This window comes from Heloderma suspectum, chromosome 1, assembly GCF_057233095.1.
Source record: "Heloderma suspectum isolate Gila_16-S chromosome 1, 16-S_ref, whole genome shotgun sequence".
Taxonomy (NCBI): Eukaryota; Metazoa; Chordata; class Lepidosauria; order Squamata; family Helodermatidae; genus Heloderma; species Heloderma suspectum.
The window spans coordinates 111,826,644-111,851,411 of NC_139458.1; the positions used below are offsets into that span (position 1 = coordinate 111,826,644).

At 41.2% G+C, this 24,768-nt stretch overlaps 1 protein-coding gene across 2 annotated transcripts in view; it reads right to left on the bottom strand.

Annotated features, from left to right (window-relative positions):
* Positions 1-5,927: 5,927 nt before the first annotated feature.
* TEAD1 (TEA domain transcription factor 1) overlaps positions 5,928-24,768 on the bottom strand; it is a 267,694-nt gene continuing 248,853 nt past the window's right edge. For both annotated transcript variants that reach the window (XM_084853818.1, XM_084853829.1), the window contains 3 exons: positions 18,848-18,988; positions 16,325-16,477; positions 5,928-14,254 (listed from right to left, as the gene is read on the bottom strand). In XM_084853818.1, the coding sequence (XP_084709944.1) occupies positions 14,141-14,254; positions 16,325-16,477; positions 18,848-18,988 (408 nt within the window). In that variant the 3' untranslated portion in view covers positions 5,928-14,140. The remainder of the gene's footprint in view (positions 14,255-16,324; positions 16,478-18,847; positions 18,989-24,768) is intronic.

The following is a 24,768-nucleotide window of genomic DNA, read 5'->3' on the forward strand; positions in this document are numbered from 1 at the left end:
TACATTCATAATGCAGGGGGCACATGGAGAACTGGGAAGCACACCGCCTCCTTGGTTGGCTGGGAGAGGCGGCAGGGATTCTGCGTGACAACATGCGGTAGTGACAGAGGGAATAAAGAGCCCTATTTCATTGTTGTTGGGTTTTGCAAGAGGGTTAGCAGGTGTGGCTGCCCAGTAAGCTTTACTGAAACAAGAACCCACTCCTTCTCACCTTCTGGGGTTGGGAGACAAAGCCGGGATGGTGTTACTTACAAGAGATATGCTTTAGCATAGGGGTGGAGAACCTCTGGCCCTCCAGATGTTGCTGGACTCCAATGTCCATTAACACTATCCAGCAAGGCCAATGGTCAGGGATGGTGGGAGTTGTAGTCCAACATCTGGATGTCCACAGGTTCCCCACCGCTGCTTTAGCTAGCTCTGACAAAAGGCTTCCTGCTGCGTGGATTCAGAGGCCAGGGAAATCCATATACTGTTCAAGGAGCCCTATGGAGGCCAGTTGTCCTGCTCAGGGATGTTGGTAGATTTAAGGAAATGGACACAGAGGGGCTACTCAGCAGTACGCATGGGTCAACAACAATAAGAAAGTGAAACAAATGAAGCACTAGAGTTCTTGGGCTGCAGGTAGGAGACTGTATTTTGAATGCTTTCCTGCATTTAAGAAACACGAAGCAAACTGCCCTGCATATAGAAAACTAGCACATCAGGTTTAGTGTCATCTTTTATGTGATGTGCTAGCTTACTTCATATGCAGGGAGCCTTTAAGGTAGGGCAGCATTAAGAAATGATCAGGCAATCTGCAGTGGAACAATCCAGAATTCTATTAATTATTGTTCCCTCCCCTGACAGCAAAGATCACAGGGGTGGCTCACATAAAATAATAAACTGTACACTAGTGAGGACCGTGAGACCTGAGATTTGCTTCCGTCCTTGTGCAATGACTGCATAGATCTGAGGCTGCTAGTATCTGCTAAAAAGGTAAAGGTGTCCCCAACCAGTTGTGTCTGACTCTAGGGTGTGGTGCTCATCTCCATTTCTAAGCTGAAGAGCCAGCGCTGTCCGAAGACGCTTCCGTGGTCATGTGGCCGGCATGACTGAACACCGAGGTGCACGGAACGCTGTTACCTTTCCCACTGAAGCGGTACCTATTTATCTATTTGCAATTTCTTGCTTTTGAACTGTTAGGTTGGCAGGAGCTGGGACTGAAGACAGGAGCTCACTTCATCACGTGGCACTCGGGTCTCGAACTGCTGTCCTGCCAACCTTCTGGTCTGCAGTTCAGTGTCTTAACCACTAAGCCACCGCGGCCCCAAGTCTAGTATCTGCTACAGAGCACTAAAACACGAGTATCAGCACTTTCCTCTCTGGTGGGTGGGGTTGTGTGTGAGTCCATACACGCATGCATGTTTAGAATTAGATTGCGAACTCTTGATATCTTTCAAGACTTTGGGTTTTTCATCAAAAAACCTATATTTTGAAATTTGGGTCTGCTAAGAGGAATTCTGAGCTCCATAGCAAATATGAGTTTGCCCTTCTTCCAGGTTCCAATGCACAGATGGCTGCAGCTCTACAGCCTGGTAAGAAGACACACATCACTCCCTCATCACAACGCCCTCTCCCCTTTGGGAGCTCTACTGACCACAGAATGCACTATGGCTATCTGGAGAAGGAAACAAAACAAAAAAGTAAGAAAAATGTATATAGGTCAGTTTCCAATTATTGCTCTAACATGTTGGTTCAAATAAATAACTCTTTCAAGTACAACAGTGATCTAGGCAGGGATGGAGCAGAACACTGGAAGCAGAAATAGAAGCATAGAACCATTTCTAAATAGCAGAGCTATTTTGAAGGGGAAACATATTTCTGAAATATTTTAATGCTCTCCACTTCTCCAAAATAGCATTGTTTCCCCTGCAATTCAAATGGTTCTACTGAAACAGTTTTGCCACAACTGCTGTGCAATGTATGAAAAGAAACAACAGAAGAATTGCAGAAGATTTGCAGAGCTACACACGACAAACCGAATAAAAAGAAAAAAGAGAAAACAACCCCAGGTAGTGTGATGATGACGGGTTATGCAGACAAATATAATCCAGTGTTATGAATACGTGGAGAGAATATCAGGAAACTTGAACAGGATCTTCGTATAGCAAGTGATGGGGAAAGCAACAAGAAGGGATTTTCGAAGTATGTTAGTGGCAAAAGGAAAGATTTAGATTATGTATCTAAAGAGATATTTCTATGACTGGCCTTCAGTTCTCAAGAGTTATGCCAAATTAAACTGTCATGCCAAATTAATCCCTCCTGGATTATGTCTACTCAGAAGTAAGTCCCATTGAGTTCAATGGGGCCTACTCTCAAATAAATGGATATAAGATTGCAGGTTTAAAAAATATGATAACACAATTGTTTTTCCCCTGCCTCCCACCTCTTCCTGAAACAAATTTAACATCAGAGTTCAGTACTCCACACAGAAAGAGTTGCTTAGGAATTATTTATTTATTGCATTTATATCCCGCCTTTTTTCCTCTTGCAATGACAGACCAGTCCAAAGTTCTTCATCATCCTGGTGACAATAGCTGGCTTTTCTCCCCAGCATCACCTCTTGACCTTCCATCTGCCTCCCTTAACTGGATTTTCCACATATACAAGTCCACCTGCTGTACAACATCTTTGCCACAATGTTTCACAGTGTAACTAAAATAGTTACCCCTGTGCTTAACCTTTCTAGCATGGCCTGCTGCCAGTCCCTTTTCCATTCATTGCCTGGGGTACTGTTTTTACATCCCCTATATGTGTTGCGGAATATAACAACTCAAGCCTTGAGTGCCATTTTTGTTAGAAAGTCAGCGTACAAATCAAATAAATAAATGAATAAGGGAGCAATCCTATCCAGATAGGTGGCCGCCTCTGAACTCGGAGGCGACCGCCTATCCAAAGCAGGGCAGGAGAAGCACGGAGGGGATCATTCCCTCCGCGCTTCTCCTGCCCTGCTTTTTCGGCTAGACATCTGATTGTGTCTGTCTAGCTGTGGGAGGGCTGCATGGGGGAGGAGGCGGCTGTAAGACACATTGGATGTTTCGTTCAGGCATTTCCGTCCTCCCCGCCCCAGAACACCTCCAGACATGCCCCTTTTCTGCTGCTCCGCGCTCCTCTTGCAAGCGCGGAGGACAGGGCTGTTCCGCGCTGCCTCTGAGGCAGCACAGAAGTGGGGAGAGGTCGGTTCTCCAGGAACTGACCTCGGCATGCGAGATTCAAGGTTGGCTCCTATGGCCGTCTAGCAGCCATAGGATTGCTGTCTCAATATATTTAGGATTACATACGGTCCTCCTCATCTACTAATGTATCAATCAGTTCCATTATATTGTTAAAACAGGACTACTTGATTCCAGAGCTTTCAAAGGAGTAGAGAGCGAATACAGTTTTTCTCTTATGTTCTTACTTCAAATGATGCAATGCTGTAGCTGTTACTCCCTAAATCTCACATTGCTCCCACTATTCCTTCTCATTCAGTATTTAGCTTGTGGCCTGGAGATAAAAGCCTTACTTAAGAGTACAAGAGATCAAGAGCCAAATCCCACAGCAAGTTCTGCTGATGGCCTTATATATTACTGCTTGGATCCAGAGATCTGGGCCGTGTTTCCATGACAATGGAAGGAGAAGCCAATGGAGGAGTACCAGATTTCTAAAAAAGAAATTGGCTTCGCTGTGAGCAGGGCTCCAGGAGCACATTCTCTGGATCAGTAAAAATCGCTTCACAGAACATACTTCCTGATAGCAGTGGGGGTTGGAGTGAACGTCATCCGACTGGCAAGGGCTGCTCAACCAATAAGAGAGGCTCCCCTCCGCTTCTCCTTTCCCCTGAAAGTCCAGATGCACCTGCATTTCAAGAGCAAGCCTCACTGAGCACGATGGGAGTTACTTCTGAGTAGACACACATATGCTTGTGCTGGGAAAGCGGGGGAGAACACAAAGAGGGAAAGTAGCCCCCATTTTAACCCAGAGGACCTCATTGACCACAATGGAAGTTACTTCTGACAAGACAGTAATGGGTTTGTTGTGGGAAAGAGACCGAAACCAGCCCCCATTTTAATGCACAGGATCTCTATAAGGAAGCTGTGAAGTAGTTACTTCCTAAGGCAATGAATCCGAGCCTCAAGATCGTGCATAATCGCACTTAAGGAATTGGGCTTTAAAATGTGCCATGTCAATTGAGGGGGTGCACTGGAATTTCTGTGGTCATTCAGAGGTCAAGCTTCATTCAGCACAAAGGGAGGAAACACCCCTTGACTGGGGTCATGGTTCCTTAAAGAGAAAAAAGGAGGGATATAAATGTAATAAATATTAAGTAAATAAATGGTGAAAGGCACCCGCCTGGGAAGGGCTAGCATACCTGAGGTCAATGCAGGGGTTGAGGCACACAGCAACTATAGTGGGGAGAACCCGACTTAAGGAAAAGAATTTTTAAGCAGTCTCAGGAAATCCAGTTTTTTTCTGATAAGCTCCGGGGTGGCTGCTGGATGACCACGGCATCATGTATCCCTAACGACCTCAACATGCAGCCAGCTCGGAGTAAATCACTGGTGGAAGCACCCCCCTGGTGAGTGGAACTCCTCTCATGGGATGCTCCTATGGCTGGAGGTGGGGAGAAAGGTGTGTGTTTTTTTGCAGATTCTCCAATACCCCTGAAAATCGGCTCTGGAGGGTTGGGGGATGCTTTGGAACAGTGCTGGAGCACAATGGGCTGCAGTGGGGGGGGGGATCATAAAAAAACACCACTCTTACACCAGTGGGAGCCTTCTCTGGATCAAAGACCCTTCTGGAATGGAATGAGCCCTTCTGGTTGCAGAAGAGGAAGTGTGGATCCGAATATATATTAAAAAGGCTTTCCAAATTCTGGGAGTAGTTGGCTAGTGAATCAAGAGGTCCAACAGAAGCTGGAGAGTCATTTTAATCTTAAAGAAATCAAACCCTATGCATATTTTCTGAGAAGTGGGGCTTCCTCCTAGGTAAAGGCATTTAGGATTGCAGCCTAAGGATCAGCTCAATATGATTTAGGTGGAGTTAATCCTGTCTTTGTAGCCCCGTTCAGATGGCTCCCTCAAACATGTGAAAGGGGAGCAGGCCACAACGAGCTTTGCCTGGCATGATGCATGTCAAGTAGTCTCTGCCCCTGGTGTATGTGCACACAGCATGAGTGTCTGCAGGGAAGTGCCTCCACAAACACAGCTGAGGTTCCAGGTCATGTGGAACCCTTTGGCCTACAGCTATATGCACAGAGGCCCCCTTGCTACAGGCAGTGATGTAAGGGAGAGGCTACTCAGCAAGCGTGACTTTGGAGGAAGGGATGGTCAATGCTTCCCCCTCACACATCCAACACATGAGAAAAATGTCTTGAGAGGCCTAATGATATCCCAACATCCTCTCTTTTAACAACACCTGGGAGATGCTGTTCAGAAGGCCTTTGAGATGATCAGTGTAGAATGTATTCCTGCATTGAGCAGGGGGTTGGCCCTTGTAGGCCCCTTCCAACCCTACTATTTTATGATTCTATAACAGCTACAGAGCTGTCACTCACTTGACATCTTCCCTTGAGGAAATGCTTTCTTTTGAAGATATCACAGTCGTAGGCTGCAACCCTATACCCAGTTACTGGGGAGAAAGCCCCATTGAACTCAGTGGTCCTTGCTTCTGAGTAGATATATGTACGGTTGCACTGTTAAGAGTAATATAACTTCCCATGTCGGCTACTGAGACCCTTGCAATTGCAGCACTGCCTGAAATGTGATTGTTGCACCCGTGTCATGGGCACCTGGTGTACACAGTTCCAGTGACATCCGGTGACATACAATTTTCTCCTTCAGTGCCCAACTGGTAGTTTCTAGGCAAATTAAAACAAAAACAAGCATGACTTTTCTTTTCTTTATTTTCAATCGATACTGTATGAATACAAAGTTTCTAGAAAGCTACAAAAAATCTACCACTTTATCAAGAAGGCATCAAAATGTGTCACTTTGCAAAGACATGGAACACCTGCAGTAACCGACACAAAAATAGCATTTTTAGAGTGATGAAATAATTGCACTTAACTGTCATGGATATTAAAGTTATCACACATATGTACCGCGAAAGCTAGAATACATTTTTTTTTACAAAGCACTTTTATAAAAAAATTCTCTGCACACAAACCCTATAATTTTCATATTACTATCATACTAAAGATAAATTCACTTTAAAGCCAACACTTAAAACATTTTTAAAAACAAAAAAGGTACCAGTACCTACACACAGACGACAACAAATACAAGAATACTGTACTGCCAAAAGGTTTGATTGAAACTCATTTTGAAAACCTCAAAATATGTTAAGACAAGATTTGAAAAGTTTCATTTTTTTTTAAAAAAAGAGCTTTCCCTCTGTGTCTAAGCAAGAGGTACTTTGTCATCCAAAGGCAGATTCTATACCCCCCTGCCAAAATAACCAGCAGCAGTACAATATTAAAGTAACCACTGACCATATATGAATATGCTTAAGTCACAAACCCATTTTATACACATTACACAAATAAACGAAGTGAGAATTCCATTAAGTCATTTACAAATGTGAACAAATGCATGTGGCAAATTAAAACGAACCAAAAAAGAAAACTGTCCATAAAATGTACTATTAAAGAATTAAAGGCTATTCAGGTTTTTAAAACTGTTATAAAATACTTTTGTCTTTTTCAGGCACATATTGTATTTTTTTCTGCAGTCATGAGCCTGAAGTAGAGGCTCACTTAAAATAAAGAAAACAAAAACAAAATGCAAAACAAAAATAAAACCATTGTGTAAGGAGGTAACAGGGGCATATCCTCTCTGTGAACTGAGTGCATTTAAGAGTTAAATGACACAGTAGAAATACTTCTTAAAAAAATCTTACAGCCAGACTAACTTGCTAAGCTATAGAGCATGACTTCCAAACTTCTTTACACTTTGAATTATCCAGTCCTTGTTTTCAGGGGGACAGCTGGGAAGAAGTAAAGGAACAATAGATTAAACATCAACCTGAGTACGGACTGAAATGCAGACCAGTTTACACATTACTAACCACCCATGGTGGCTGCCCCCAAATCTTCCCCCACGCTGGTGATCAATGTGGCAGGCAGTGATGCTTAAATGCTTTACCATGTGCTGTGGTCCCAACTATGCAGTGCATCTGGGGCTGTCAAGGTTGGGCAGCACTGGTGTGCAAACACTGAATGCATTTAGGACACCACACGTGGCGGCAGCCATGGAGTGTTATTCCCTGCTGTATGGATCACTAGCATGTAGAAGAGCTTCTCAGCAGCTGCTGCCACAGATGATATGTTCTGGATGTACTGGTCCCTATAGAATCATATATGCTATATGACATGTTTTGATGTCGGTCATGTTAAAAGTCATAGCATTGGTCTGTAATTGAATAATCCAAAACTGTCAAAGACAGGCTCAGTTTAGAAAACATGCCAAACCATGATTTGTACTTGCTATTGCTTAGTCCCAACTGTGGTCTGAGTTTCAAAATGTACAACGGACAAACCATGGTTTTGAGCTACTTGATTTAAAACTACTACTTTATTTATAATCTCTGGATACTTTAGAGCTGTTCACACATAACGGCAGCAAATCAGGGGCTGCTACGTGATGTCTGAACCTAACTACTGATTGTACGTTAACTGTGGGCTGTTTAACCCACTATTAACCTATAGTGTCTGGGTTTGGACATCAAATAGCAACCCCCACTGGGGGTAGAATATTCAAAATGGCCACAGAATGCACCCAGCAAGCACTGCAGCAAACTGTGGGTTAATTAACCCATCATTTGCTGCGATTACATGTGAACCAGATCAGTGTTTCATAGGTTTATTCCCACTGCCATGATGCATAAGCTTCTGCAGGCCAAGCAATGGCCGTAACTATGGTTTGTCAATTCGGAGATCTCACCAAGCCACACAGAGAGCATAAACAGTTATCTGCAAGCCCAGTTCAAGCTATGGTTTCTGATTCTAGCTTACTAGCATATTGTAAAACATGGTTTGGTCAATTCACTAAACCATAGTTAAGCTTCCTAAACCACAGTTTGGCATAAGGTCCAAACTGAGTCACAGAAAAGCAAGAATGCCCTAGGAATTAGATCAGGAAAGTAAAGCTTGATAGCTTTTCAAATGCTGTAAGCCGACTTCAGACTCTCAGTTGTTTCCATTCAGTGTAATCATTAACTGTGACTAGAAGGTGACAAAAACAGGAAGGTTGAGTTCAATGAAGTTGCCAAGCTGAACAGGCTCTATCTAGCACTGGTGGAAAGTGGGAAAACAGATATAAACGTTGCAAATTATATAAAATAGTGGTACAGTACCTAAATAAACCATTCTAGAATTCAAGTAAGTACAAAATTACATTTGTAAAGTAAGCTATAGTTCAACTGCCACAAATTGTACCATTATTTCTTTTTTCAATGTTGTACATACAACAATAAATAAAAATGATTCCTTTGCAATAAAATATACTCCAGCCACTTGCTTACCTATATCTGTCTCAGCAGACATATTCAATAGTTGTAAATATATATTGTGAACGTTTGAGGCCAACCAACCCAGATTAGATGCATGAAGAAAATGACTGGGTTTGCTTTGCACAACACACTGCAGCGTGTTATGGCTTCTTTAAGCCATGCCAAGCTGCGGCACCCATGGGCACCATCCTGAACATTCGACCCTTGACCGTGGGTTATTGTGTCATGCAACCCCAGCCGGTGGGGGTTATGCGAGGGTTAAGCAACCCTCGCATAACCCCCGCTGGCCGGGTTTGAACAACACAACAACCCACGGCCAGGGGTTGAATATTCAGGATGGTACCTGTGGACCGCACAGCTCGTTGTGTCTTAAATGAGCCACAATGAGTTGTGGCATGTTGTGTGAACAGCCCCAGTGAATGAGATCTGGATCCTTGAGTAAAAAACCCCAATATGAATGCAAGTTAAGCTGCAATCCTATACACACTTATCTGTGAGTAAGCCTCATTGAACTCAATGGGGTTTACTTCTGAGTATTCATGCACAGGATTGCACTGTTACAGAGTTTGGGAGGCGCTTATAACCACAAATATGTATTACTTTGTGCCACACACTAATTTTAAATAAAAAATTTAATGTTTGTCTATTAAAAACAGCTACAAATCTCTGCCAGCTTTTGGTTTTACTGCTATTATTTCTCATTGATGATTTTAAATTATGTTGTGTCCCTCTGAATCAATGTCAATGTCTCCTGAAATAAACAGTATTGTCTAAATTCACAAATGGTGTTAAAATGGCACAAATTATTTGAAGATACTGTATTTCCTGCAACGACTACAGGAAAGTGCTGAATGGTGCCGGTCCATTGGTTTTTCCAATGATGTTTTGTCATTCATTCCAAACAATTTGGTGCTAAAAAGCACAGGTCAAATGACTGTTACATTTTGATCTGCACTTTTATTCTCAATTTTAGGCATCCAACTTTGTAAACAAAATAAGTGCAAATTTAAGATAAAGAAGAAAACCATCTTCACAGATTTAGAACTACTATATTAATAAAGTCACATTTGTCCTTTGCCTGAAATTCTGCTATTTATACAGACTCATATTACTCAGATGCAAGATTGGATGGAAAGAGATGTGGCAAAGGTGAAAAACTGACCGCTTTCCTATCATTGCTAGTCAGCAATGCTGCAGAAACAATGACAAATAGCTGAATAACACGGAGAATAGTTTTCCAGCATGATGCACTCTTGTGATTTGCAAAAAGCACGCTACTATAAAAAGGTACTCTTTTGAGAATGGAGGCCTGTTAGTTTTGACTGTTTCCAATAAACCAAAGGCATTATGGTGATCTCTAAATATTTTTGGTCTCTACAAATTGTCATTATTATGGCAGCACTTTTCTAAGCTGGAATTTCAAAACCAAAGGCACTTGCATGCAAGAGTGCAGAGAGTCACAAAAGTTAAGTATTTGGTCATGAGAATTTAAGAAGGCAGCATTATTCATACAATTCACTTTCTGCAGAAAATTCTAGAGCTGTTAAAGTTTCATTTTGGTATAGGTATTCCAACTATGTAGTAATGGGGACTGACTTATATATGAAGGTGTCTTAGACAAAGTAGACAAAAGGCTTCTCTCTAGGAGATTTTTCTTCTTCAGGTAAACCAATTAATGGACTACATAAGATTGGCGTGATAGGCGAAAAGGTACTTCTAATATAGCACTAAGGCACTGCATATTGTAATGCTTTGGCAGCTCGGAATTGAGAAGTTCCTACGACAAAGTAACAGTAACAAGAGAGAAGCTTCCAGCTTACAAAAGAGCTCACAGTTTACAGGCAGCCTTTTGGACTACACAATCCACACTAAACATCTGACGGACTTAAGGCTTTCCAGAAGAAACATGCACAGGGGAGGGGACTGAATCATTTACATCCACGTAAAGTTAATGACAAGGCAAACAGTTCCCCATGTGTCTTACAGAAATGAACAACAAGAAACGTTGTGACTCTTCAGACCGTATAGTTATTACATACATAGTGTCACAGACTGTATTAACAGGAAAAAAGGGAGTGTACTTGGTTGGCAAACTGACTGCTGTTTTATACACCTCAAGGAATTGCCTTGAGCTATATAATTATTCCAACGTTTGAAAACATTTTTCATTTAAAAAATAAATCCATCTAAACCAAAAGCCTCATAAACGATAACATTTTAAGAAGAGTAGTTTTAGATTTGTAACACCAAGTGCTTTTAAAAAAGGGCAACTTTAGATGGGTAAGATGCAGTGCTTCTGTGAGTTCATTGTTAGCATTAAAAACTGATGAAGAGACCCAGCCATAAACATCCAATTTTACAGTTCACAGAGTTAAAATGACTGATGGCACAAATCCCAGGCATGTCTACACAGAAGTAAGTCCCACTGAGTTCAATATGACTTACTCCCAGGTAAATATGCTCAGGATTGCAGCCCGAGCAGTTCATCTGTTTTAATATCTGTACATCAAAAGATGTTCCACTTGCAGAAGGCTCTAAGGTTCAATAAGCTGCCCATTCAATGGCTGCTCTATGTGAATGCAAACCTGGGGCCTAAGAAGCTGTTTGGGTACCTTCTGCCACACAGATACTTTGTCGCTTGCCTCTTCAGATGTTATAGGGGTACCACAGCAAGCTACGGAAAAGGTTGGATGCAGCAGTGAATGGAAGACTACAGGTGCTACCTGCTACTTTGTGCAGCATTTCAGAAGTTGAATATCATAACCCTCCTGGGACAATTAGATGTAACATAAATTTCCAGGCTACTTTAGTTAGACAGGTAAGAAGCTTTATACTCTGAGCATTCCCTCCCCCATCATTAAGATGAGAATTTCTAACTGAAAGATTTCCATGATTTTTATGCAGACATGATGACTAACAGCCTGCTTATTTTCTTACAAATACCTGTACCCTGAAAATATTCTCAAGTATGCACAGGCTGTATTTTTAAGTGCATTAGCTATCGACCTAGTAAAGAAGGGAATTCCCCCCACAGATATTGACTAGTTCATGATATGTATCTTTTCATATCTTGGGGAGCAAGTTGGGAGGGGAGGGTCAAATCCAAGGTTCTAAAGGCCGAAGACACAGGCCTGAAAGGAAAGCAAAACATATAGCTAGAATGGAAACTGTGAAGCAGCACTGCTGTGCTCCTGGTTGATCAAACCCTACAAACTTCTCAATTAATTCTGTTTTTACAGATGAAGAAACTAGGTGTGTTTGACTCTTGTTATTTGTGTTTGGTATTGTGATGTGCCAATACTTCAAATCAGTGAGCTGAATTATAGTTATGGTAAAAAAGAAGAAGTGGTACATACAGAAGAGAGAAGGCAGTGGTCAAAACGTGATGATATGCTTAGAAATATTCATTTAGAGTATGTACGTACCGCATTATTAGTATGTACCACACATAGCTTAACATTTACTAATATAAATATGATTAAGCTACTTCTCACTTTTTATAACGTATGAAGAAGGACATACATTTAGGAAAGCTGCCTCTGAAATGGAATTAAACCCCACCTAGTAATAATTTGTATGCTTATAAACCAGGCGTGCGGGAACCTGCAGCCCTCAGCCTAATTTAATGTGGCCCTTGGCCCAATTTTGTGCAGGTGGGGAGAGCCCAGAGGGAGAGAAGAAGAATAGCAGGGGAAAGTAGGGGGAAGCCAAAATAAATGGAGCAGAGGAAGGAGACCTGGGAAGACCTCTGCAAGGGATCAGTTCAGACGCCCAGAAAGAGCGATCCATTTCTCCTCTGGCAGCCTGCTGGCAAGGAGAAAGCAGGAGGAAAAGAGAGAGAAGTGGGCATGGCAAAGAGAAAAAAAGAGGGAAAGCAAGTGACAGAAAGAGAGACTTGGTTTGCACAACACACTAACTCACACTCAGTAGTTGAGTGTGGGTTGTTCGTTGAACCGTGGGTTGTTTGTTGAACTGTGGATTAGTGTGTTGTCTGAACTCAGGACATTTTCTGCAGGGGTGGCTTGTTAACCATGCAGTGTGGCTTGTTAACCACCCTGAACAACCCAACAACAAACCATGGGTTCTGAAGGTGGCTTGTTCGAGAAAAATAAGCCACACTGCATGGTTAACAGGCCACCCTGGGGAAAATGTCCTGGGTTCAGACAACATGCTAACCCACGGTTCAACAACCCATACTCAACCACTGAGTGTGGGTTAATGTGTTGTGTGAACAGCCCCAGTGAGAAGGGGTGGCTTAGCCCACCGCCAATATGCATTGCCCAGCCCCTGAAGGAATGTCCCTCCTCCTGCAATAAAAATGTCTCCATCCTTGATATAAACTCTTCCTCAGTAATTTCCATGAGCACCAAATGTTTGAACAGCAAGGGGAGAGATATGCTAGGATATTCTGAGAAGTCTGGAAAAGGAAGATGTCCTTGATGGGCTGCCATACATGGCCATTAGTCTGTGTTCAGCTTAGTGGGTCACTAGTCATGCAGGGCTACTGTAAGAAAATCATGCTGTCTTTTTGCCTGGTAATGTCTGTGATTTTCCAGCATTCTAAAGATATTAAAACAGATGAACCTTTTGTCTGTATACCTATAATCTTCTCAACCACAGTTCTTCTGTGGTTTTCAGCTGACAATATAATTGGATTACAGCACTTTAATTCTCACCCCCCTTACATTTGCTAATTGCTAATTTTGGTGTTGCAATTTCATGAGTCATTAGGAAAAACAAAACAAAATTTCTCATATAATATATAACCACACACACAAGATTACATACACCATAGGTCTAATTTTTCAGTATTTATCTAGTTATTGCAAAACGAGCCATCTTTTTAATTAAATAATCAAATGTCCTTATTAGTACAGTACTTTATATGCACTAGATATAATTAGTAAAAGGGAGGAAATCTTCTCGCTTTGCAATACCTGCTTGAAAAGTTCAATGGATTAGAAGTTTAGTTTTAATGTAAAGGGAAGGAAAAAAATAATATTTTGCCTACTTTTAGAACCTGTCTGCTCCCATCAGGCATTTCTTAAGGCTATGTTTGTCATTTGGCTTCAAACAGAAATCGAGTTGTAGTTATAAAATAATTTAGTGAATTACATTCGTTTGTATCTTCCAAAGTAATCAGTTATGAAGATAATTCTAAAAAGAATTTGTGTGCTAATTTATGCTTATAGTTAAAATTCAATTCAATTTCACTTGCATCTTAAAAACAAGTTTTTGTTAATTTAGACAAAACACCTCATAAACTCTTATAATTGCTGTTAAGTTTTCCCATGGCAAATGCTCTGTCTTATATTTTTTTTCCTAACACAACAACAACAAAAATTAAAACTTCCACAAAGGCCTTGAAATTCTTAAATATAGTCTCCCCAAAGAATGGTGGTTTTATAAATTTGAAGAACACTTTGTTTTAGAAAGAATTTGTACAACTGTACCAGAATTTCACAGCTACAATATATATTGACACACTAAAATGAGGTTTAGAAAAATGTTGGGGATAGCTCAGCCAGAGGAACTGCCACTTAGTGTTGAGGTTGACAGTCTGTGTTTTCAGAAGGAGTTATAATAATGAAACATGTCTATAAATAACGGTTCAGTCCTTTACAAGCCTGTAGATGTGATGCTGGGCACCATGTTCGCTGTTTGAAACTTCAAATACACATGCCATGCAAAGTAGGGTTTCTTGTGTGTCCCTGTTTGTTACAACCTGTTTGGGTTTATATATATAAAAAAAGATAGAAGATAGCAAGTTAGAAACATGGCCATTTACTACTGTAGACAGAAAAGCAAAGTATGTAATTTTAATTTACAGGTTTTATAAAACATATGAAAATATCTCTCACACACACATAAACATACACACACTTCTCAACTACCACAGCCTCTTAATTAAATACCTCTTTAATACTGACATGTTGCTCATGACATATAGAAATTAAAGAATATTCTGACAACAGGAGAGGTGGGCTAATTTACCCCCAAACTATATCCCATCTCCCTTCCCCAACTCCTGCTTTAGAACCTATGGCATCTTAAGTAGGGCTCCCTATGGAAACCCTCTCAGTCAGATTCTGACTGAAGTTCTGTAGTTACTCATTTCTGGCACAGTTCTTGGATGAGAACATGGCAAAGTGGAATTTGGTTTGGGGTCAGATTCTGGATGGTCCTTTGCTTCTATGAGCAGAAATGGGGCTGGGTGTGTGAGTGTGCTTTTTGCAGATTCCCTCTTCCCTTTGCAGCTCCCCATATCTGCTACAGAGAGTTGGGGTATCCTTTGGAACTGCATGGGACGTGGTGCAGGGGACTGCAGGAGAAAGGGAGAAATCTGTGAAAATTACCTCTACCCCTGGCCCTTTTCTGTTCATGGAAGCTTCTGCTGAATTAAAGTCTTCTGCCAAGGGAGCAACACAACTAGATACAATGCTAAGTTGCTAAAATTTTAAAATAATAGTTTGGGGTATTTACTCCATTTTTGAAATTCGCAAAATGCTACAACAGTGCAATCATTTTGCTTTAAAAAAACAAACAAACCCGGAGAACAGAAACAGTGCATCTGCAAAATCTGTTCCATTCTGACATTCAGAAATCTGGAATTCTGACCAGAATTTAACTGAAGCATAACCCATCTGCTGCTGGAATCCTGAAACTGTTATGGAGCAGAACTGTTTCATTCCACTCATGTCTAATTTTAAGGCTAGGAGACAGAAAGTACAGCTTCTATAGAGGTCTGTTTTCCCCCCCTTTCTGGAAAGAGCCAGGGCTACCTTAGCTGCCTTTCCCAGTCTTAGAGAGAGAGTGGGTTAGGAACCAGAAGAGAAGAGAGGGAAGGAAAAAAGAAAAAGGGGGCAAAGCAGAGGTAGGGCAAATTGTAAATAGGAATCCTAAGTATGTCAGTTTTCCCAGTGTCCAATATTTCTCACAAAGTTCTCAGGGTATTCAAGAGCTACTGTGATACATCCGCTGAAAACAGATGGATAAACATCAAACATAACTTGAAATGAGTAGTTTCACAAAAGTAAACTGCTAGGAAACACAGGAAACATGGAAACACTAGTCTCCTGGCTCTCTGAACCAAATGGACAATGACCTTACCCCGATTCCCATGGCCCCATTGTGATGAAATGCCATGTATATAACTATACATGGGGTGAAAAGTTCTGTAAATACTCTGTGTGGCCTATGAGAGGCTATAGTGTATCTGAATAGGCCTGAGGCCTTGCTTTGTTACTGTCAAACCGAAGAAAACATGAGTGCCCTCCTGTTACTGCAAAACTACTGCTAAAATGAGTGGTTGGGTCATCCTAGAAGTAGGATTATTATTTATTAGGTGTTACATCTGAATCTTAGCCCCCCTCCCCACTGTACTTCACCAAAGGTTCTGGAGTCTGGGGTCGGGGCAGAGAAGCAGAAGAGTGGCCAGCTGCAGCTATGAATGCATCCACACTTCCACCATAGAGGCTCACTTTACACATTACCTCCATGGTAGATTTGCCACAGTAATGCTACATCCCCATACTTGCCTCCTCCATCACATCAGTAACATGCAAAACTGCCTAGCATATGGGAGCTACAATGGCAGGAATGGATGCTCAGCAGGCAAAGTTGCATGATGGCTGGTAGCCTTCAGGAAATGTTAAAAACAGCACCTACTTTTGAAGTAGCCTGCTACTTGACTCAAGGACATGGCATTTCTAATCCTGCAAATGGAACCAAATAAAAATCCACCTGCTCCCAAAGTACTGCACAAAGCAGCCAGCAAATAAAAGTGAAACATTACCAACAAAATTGTAAAGTTTTCCAACACGCTGTTCATCATATATTTCTCTGGTAAATGCTTGAGCTTGTGGATGAAATTGATCATATATTCACACATTGGAGAGCGGTTTATTCTAAACACAAACCGGCCATTCTCAAACCGTGCATATTCAGTCTAAAAAGAAGAAAAAAACAAAGATAAAGGTTGGAACCTTAATAATCAAACTGGATCTCTCAAGGAATTAAAAACTCTTTTTGTTTCCCATTTTGCCTAACCTGTTTTAGTGTCCGTATCTGAAGCAACTATGGATCTCAGGTTATTTCTAATTCAGCAAAAACTCTTGTTCCATGTCTACTGGATGCCACAATGTCTCTTTAATAAAAGTTTGTCTAAGTTGGCTAATTACTGAAGGTGTAACACAGCTAATGCGTCTTTTCACCATATGTTTTAGCAGTGCCCCATAGTTGCCTCTTTGGGAGAGGAGATTATTATACAGATAAACTTTGTACTGGAACATTGTTAATATTTACTGATGTACAGGTCCTCTTAAATTATCTGCCTGCTTCCTGGAAGTTAACTCACGATCAGCACAAATGGATTCTCCATGTGCTTTTGATAGCTAAAAGGTTGATATTACAACATTGGAAGACTAAATGCTCACCTCCTATAACGCAATGGATTGTGGACCAAAAAAGCTGTCAACATCTGAATGGGTGGCATATAGACATAACTTGTGAATGGATACTTACATGGATGTTTGGTCTGACCCTGTTGAAGTTTATGTATCATTCTTAGAAAGCTGTATTTTCATTCCTATCTATCTATCTATCTATCTATCTATCTATCTATCTATCTGTCTATTCACAAACACACACACACACACATACACTCATTTCATATGCATATATTCAAATCTATGCAGCTATCATTTTTCTTTTCCTCTTTATGGTTTTGTTTTGTGGAAATTTTACAATAAAATTAATTTAAAAAACCTCTTTTTGCTTTGTTTTTAAAGGATCCATTGAATAATTACATAAAATAAATATTATGGGAACATGACATCTTAGGATATTTAGTTAAAGTATTTAAGACAGCAGTCCTATGGTCCCTTGGGAGAAGATCCCAGGGACCATAGGATTGTTCAGAGTCCCCAACCTGAGGCCATAAACACTGCTACAACCTTGGGAGGGGTACTCTTGAGTTCCGATTTCCCACCCTCTCCCAGCTGTTGTGGAAAGAACTGTGCAGGCTGCTTCCTGAAGTTGCAGATATGGCCTTTGAGGGAAGGAAAATGAGGAATTCCGGTAGGAGGGGAGGGGAGAGGCCAGGATATGAGAAATCCTATGGCCTCTTCAGCCCTGACCCAGCCCCTGCCAGCTCAAAGGCCCCCCATTGAGAGGAAAAATATTTAAAAGGAGGACAAAGAGGTGAAAATCACTTCCATCGCTCCTGCCACCCTGTTGGCAGCAGTCCAGCAGGTTACTGGATATGCAGAAGCCTCTTCTTTCTAAATAAAATATATAATGCTGTTAAAATATGAATTCTCATAAAAGGCACAGGGGGAAATAATTTATTGTTCAGATAACAATGTTAAATGCTGCCTTGGTACAATGTTCTGATAGACACTAGGTCTTGAGGGAATCATTTTTTGATATTAATTTTTAATTGTAAATTTCAACAAAACGATACAGATAATAAAAAAGAAAGAAGAATACATATAGTATAAACAACATGTGTTAATAGTTTCAGTTTCAGTTGGCTACAACATTCCAGAAAAAGTGCATTATAGGGAATCATATCAATCTGCTCTATAGGAGCTTCCCTGTTATCTCTATTGAATCGAGGAATGTTCTAAATATGCAATGAATATTCCCTATTCTATGTATAGAGTGTTCCCAGACTCACAGAGAATGGGGCAGCCCTTACTTGCATGGAACTCTTGTTTCTACTTTGCAGCTCCAGGAACGCTATGTCATATCCACTTTTGAAGCCAAGAACTGTACACACACACACGTCTTGCCAGAAGATAGACTTCATGTTTTGTTTTTTTTTTTTAAATAAGGACATAAAGATTTTGAGAAGAATTGCTACCTTCCTTGTGGCACTACCCAAGGGGCGTGCTAGATTTTATGAGGCAGATGTAAAAGGCTGCACTCCAACAGGGTATTACTACATAGTGCAGGGTATGTCCATAGGAACATGGACATGCAGGGTATTACTACATAGTGTGCAAGCTGCCATACAGAATATCAGAGCTGTCACACAGACAGATTGGTTCAAGAATTTGTATGTGGACTCATGGAAGAATCTCTTTTTTCTCCTCCGAGTAGATAAGCATGTCAAGACTGATTAGCTTATTGTAGGTGCCCCACCACTTTCCTCGAAAAATGACACACGTACCTAGAGGAGGTGCACGCAACAAAATTCTGTAGTAATGCAACTGTAAGTTCACCAATTCAAATGAAAGACCATCAATGAAGAATATATTTTAGAGAAAAGAGCGAGATGACAGCAATAATCTAAGCAGCAGTTTCTAAATCATACCTCTACTTTTTCTACCACTTGCTTCCCAAATGAGCAGACTTTGGTGGAACAGGTGATTGTCATGTTTTCTGAGCTCTCATACTGACTAGTTACGCCATAGAATGCTCCTGTATCATCTTGGATGTTGCAATTTAAGTCCGCCTGTAGGAAGAGATAACAGATGTTTCTTCAACTGTCTGCATTATTGTGAGCAATAATTAGTAACTATTAGCATACACCACTATAAATGCCACACTTGAAATATAAATTGAACCCATTGTCTGTTTAATAGCCTATTTTAAAAACAAACCTATAGCACAAAAGGAAGAAACCTCTTTGATTCCCACTGCAGCAGCAAGAGTTGCCAGCAGATTTTGTACTGCAACTTTTCAAGACAGGGCTGAGATGCAGAGAACACACCTGCAGCCTAAGGCATATTTCAAGGGAATGCCTTGAACAGTTCATATTGCCAAGGAGAACAGCTGCAATATTTATCCAAGGCTTTGGTTCTTAGCTTCCAAATCATAAGAGCTTTTGACAACCCATTTTCTAACCAAAGCAATTAAAAATAACAAGATACAGCAGTTCAGTGGGAAGAATAAGGACTTCTCTTTCCCCCAGTTTGGACTGAAGCATCAGCCTGGAATCATGTTCAGATATGTACCAAGTAATCGGGATCTATAAAAATAACGCATCCCTTTAACTTGAAAGAATTAGAAACACGTATTTTCCAGCTCCCTGTTTTGGCTGGGAATAAGATCTTCAAGTGAATGATGAATGCTCCCTATTCCACGTTTGATTGGTTCCTTTGCATACTGAGGAATAAAAGGCAGATGCAAAAGTTCCCCTATACATAACATTTGCAGAGGTGATGCATAACAGTATTTTTAAAAACACTTTGGCCACAATCCATCACAGAGATAAGTGTACTTATTTGAATGACTTAAGTATGCTTAACTCTATATTAGACTGTGGTAACTGTGTTCATACGTACTATTTAAAATTGCTATCACTACACTGGTTGCTTAATTTTTGTAATTCTGTACTACTTACTCCCCATTTTTAGGTACTTGACTACTACTAATCCTCTCACTTCAATATTTTGCCTGAACAGAGCTGTTTACCAGACTTGCATTTGTACTTACATTGTTAGCAAATCAATCTAAAAGAACATAGTATAAATTATCATTTCTACTGTAATTTATAATAACCATTTGCAACCAACTGCAAATAATCAAGACATTGCCAGCAAGCCTTCTGGAAAAATTAAAATAGTTTATTATTTCAGATCACCTGGAAACCAGTTTCTAACAACTAATTATAATTAGTTAAATGCAACTCATTAAGACCTGGTATAGGACACAAAGAGGATGAGTTACGTGTCAGAAAGATGCAGTTCTACGTTCAGCATCAAAATGGCAGCTGAAACTCTTGGTTAATTTTACTTGAGTGAAAGAACAGCTACATGCGATTTGAAGGCAGAGGAAGAGGAAGATTGCCTGATACAGGTTTTCAAAGCAGCCACTGCCGTGCTTCTGAAAATCACAATGGTCATGGGTGCATGCCTGAAATTCCTCTCAGTCATCAGTTTCCTTGGGACAGAAGCAAAAAGGAGAATAGATGACCTGTTGCAGGGTGTGTGTATAACTGGAAGGGTGCAGTAAAGGCAGATGGCTACTGTATGGTTGGGGAAGGAGAAGACTTGCAGCAAAAGCCTCCCATTCAACCATCACCCCACGCCCCCAAAGGACTGTAGCTCAGCAGTAGAGCACATGCTTTGTGAGAAGTTTCCAGGTTCGATCCCTGGTTTCTCTAGGTAAGGCTAGGAAAGACCCCTGTCAGAAGCCATAGAGAGCTGCTGCCAGTCAATGTAAATAATACAGGGCTAGATGGTCTGACTCAGTATAAGACAGCTTTTGATAGTCTGGATATCAGCATCCCCCCCCCCTTTCAAAAGTAGCAGAGCAAAGGTTGTTGTTAATTCAGTCAGTCGCTTCCGACTCTTCGTGACTTCATGGACCAGCCCACGCCAGAGCTTCCTGTTAGCCGTCGCCACCCCCAGCTCCCCCAAGGTTGAGTCCGTCACCTCCAGAATATCATCCATCCACCTTGCCCTTGATTGGCCCCTCTTCCTTTTGCCTTCCACTTTCCCTACCATCAGCATCTTCTCCAGGGTATCCTGTCGTCTCATTATGCGGCCAAAGTACTTCAGTTTTGCCTTGAATATCATTCCCTCAAGTGAGCAGTCTGGCTTGATTTCCTGGAGTATGGACTGGTTTGATCTTCTTGCAGTTCAAGGCACTCTCAGAATTTTCCTCCAGCACCACAGTTCAAAAGCATCTATCTTCCTTCGCTCAGCCTTCCTTATGGTCCAGCTCTCACAGCCATAGGTTACTATGGGGAATACCATTGCTTTAACTATGTGCACCTTGGTTGTCAGTGTGATGTCTCTGCTCTTCACTATTTTATCAAGATTTGTCATTGCTCTCCTCCCAAGAAGTAAACGTCCTCTAATTTCCTGGCTGCAGTCAGCGTCTGCAGTAACCTTTGCGCCTAGCAAGACAAAGTCTGTCACTGCCTCCACATTTTCTCCCTCTATTTGCCAGTTATCAATCAAGCTGGTTGCCATAATCTTGGTTTTTTTGAGGTTTCACTGCAACCCAGCTTTTGCACTTTCTTCTTTCACCTTCGTCATGAGGTTCCTCAGCTCCTCCTCGCTTTCAGCCATCAAAGTGGTATCATCTGCATATCTGAGATTGTTAATGTTTCTTCCAGCGATTTTAACTCCAGCCTTGGCTTCATCAAGCCCAGCACATCGCATGATGTGTTCTGCGTACAGGTTGAATAGGTAGTGTGAGAGTATACAACCCTGCCGTACTCCTTTCCCAATCTTAAACCAGTCTGTTGCTCCGTGTTCTGTTCTTACCGTTGCTACTTGATCGTTATACAGATTCCTCAGGAGGCAGACAAGATGACTTGGTATCCCCATACCACCAAGAACTTGCCACCATTTGTTATGATCCACACAGTCAAAGGCTTTAGAATAGTCAATAAAACAGAAATAGATGTTTTTCTGAAACTCCCTGGCTTTCTCCATTATCCAGCAGATATTGGCAATTTGATCTCTAGTTCCTCTGCCTTTTCGAAACCCAGCTTGTACATCTGGCAATTCTCGTTCCATGAATTGCTGGAGTCTACCTTGCAAGATCTTGAGCATTACCTTACTGGCATGTGAAATAAGTGCCACTGTTCGATAGTTTGAACATTCTTTGGTGCTTCCCTTTTTTGATATGGGGATATAAGTTGATTTTTTCCAATCTGTTGGCCATTCTTACGTTTTCCAAATTTGCTGGCATATGGCATGCATCACCTTGACAGCATCATCTTGCAAAATTTTAAACAGTTCAGCTGGCATACCATCATCTCCTGCTGCCTTCTTATTAGCAATGCTTCTTAAGGCCCATTCAACCTCACTCTTCAGGATGTCTGGCTCTAGCTCACTGACCACACCGTCAAATCTATCCCCGATATTATTATCCTTCCTATACAGATCTTCCGTATATTCTTGCCACCTTTTCTTGATCTCTTCTGCTTCTGTTAGGTCCTTGCCATCTTCGTTTTTGATCATACCCATTTTTGCCTGGAATTTACCTCCGATGTTTCTAATTTTCTGGAAGAGGTCTCTTGTCCTTCCTATTCTCTTCTCTTCTTCCGCTTCCGCGCATTGCTTGTTTAAAAATAATTCCTTATCTCTTCTGGCTAACCTCTGGAATTTTGCATTTAAGTGGGCATATCTCCCCCCATCACTGTTGCCTTTTGCTTTCCTTCTTTCTTGGGTTGCTTCCAGTATCTCAGCAGACAGCCATCTTGCCTTCTTGGTTTTCTTTTTCTTTGGGATGTTTTTTGTTGCCGCCTCCTGAACAATGTTGTGAACTTCTGTCCGTAGCTCTTCCAGGACCCTATCTACTAAATCTAGTCCCTTAAATCTATTCTTCACCTCCACTGCATATTCATGAGGAATATTTGTGAGCTCATATCTAACTGATCTGTGGGTCTTCCCTATTCTCTTTAGTCTGATTCTAAATTGTGCAATAAGAAGTTCGTGAACTACAATCAGCTCCAGGTCTTGTTTTTACCAGCTGCATAGCTGTCCGCCACCTTTGGCTACAAAGGATGTAGTCAATCTGATTTTGGTGTCGACCGTCTGGTGAAGTCCATGTATAAAGTCATCTCTTAGGTTGTTGGAAGAGAGTGTTTGTCAAGAGAGCAAAGGTGGGATGGGTTTAAAGTAAAGGAATGGACTAAAGAATGATGTCAACCCCAACTATTGGTGACAGGAAGAATATTTTTCTGTTAACAGGTAGAATGAGTGTGAGGTTTGTCCTTATGTTTATGCTCCAGTATTGTCATTGTATCCATACTCTGATGTGTGTATATGCATGTGTATTTTTCTAAAGAAGACTTAACGCAAAGATTCCTGCCGGAGTTAATGGAGTCCAGAGAGAAAGAAGGTGCATGTATCAGGAGTCTAAGATTAAAAGAAGGAAGCTAATAAGGCCGCCTCTTCAGAGCGGTGAGAGGAGCTGTATGAAAGTGTTTAGAAAAGTATGAGGAAGGGAATGAATCCTGGCTGCTCAAAACTGGCTACTGTTTTGCCCTGGGAATTCTTACCTGTTTTTGGATTATGTTTTGGATATAGGATTTCCTCAATAAATACACTATTTATTTGGATGACTCTATCTGGTCCTGCTGATTCAGAGGATCAGTCCCAGAAATTTGAATAACAGTCCTCAGCCCAGACTCCAGTACCATATATCCTGTACAGCACTATGACAGACTGAAAGAACTTGCTGCTATGGATTGCAGATGGACAAAGTCAGGATTGAGAAAGCTTCTGCAGATGGGAGCAATCCTGTAATCATACCATATGCATACATGATGAGGTGAACGCCATCTTTCTTTCTTTTCTTACAGATCAGCTTTGTCACAGCCTTTTTTCCTCTTTCAGTTCTACCACTAATATAAATAGAATACTGTGTGGTCACAATGATGTGCAAGAGACTCTTCTTAAAAGCTAGCAAAACAGAACTAAATCGTTATCACAGCTGATTGTTACATTTGAAAACAAAGAATCGTGATTTAGCCAAGACAACCATGCAAAGCCATCCGACTGAAATTTCTTTAAGATTATGTTGAAAGCAGTCATTTTGTGGTGAATGAATAGTCAGTCTACCCAGAGTAGTCATTTTGGTCACAACTACCTACCTATCTGGTTTTATCATCAGGGCATTACTGGCCTCTGTCAATGTTAAGACCACAGGGTTGAATTCAATGCTAGTCCTACTTACAGTAGACCAGCATTGACTTGTGTGTAGACTGACTTGTGTGGTGGATAACTTCCTCCTACAGAAAGTAGAGGAAGGAACTAGAGGATCGGCTATCCTTGACTTGATCCTAAGCAACAGAGATGACTTAGTGGATAAAGTAGCAGTTACAGGAACTCTGGGGGAAAGCGACCATGTTGTACTTGAGTTCTTGGTTCTAAGGGAAGCAAAAGCCGAGTGTAGTCAAACGCGTACCCTGGATTTTAGGAAAGCTGATTTTCATAAACTCAGAACAATGATCAGTAAGGTCCCATGGCAAGCGACGCTAATGAGAAAAGGAGTCCAAGATGGGTGGGAGCTTTTAAAAAAGGAAATTCTCAAGGCACAACCACAAGCAATTCCAACAAGAAGAAAAGGTGGAAGACAACAGAAGAAGCCAATGTGGCTTCACAAAAAGCTAAGGGATGACCTGAAAACAAAAAAGGACACATATAGGAAGTGGAAAGAAGGCCAAGTAACAAAGGAAGAGGACAGGCAGATAGCACAGAATTGCAGGGATGGCGTCAGGAAGGCTAAAGCTGAGAATGAGCTGAGGATAGCGAGGGATGTTAAAAACAA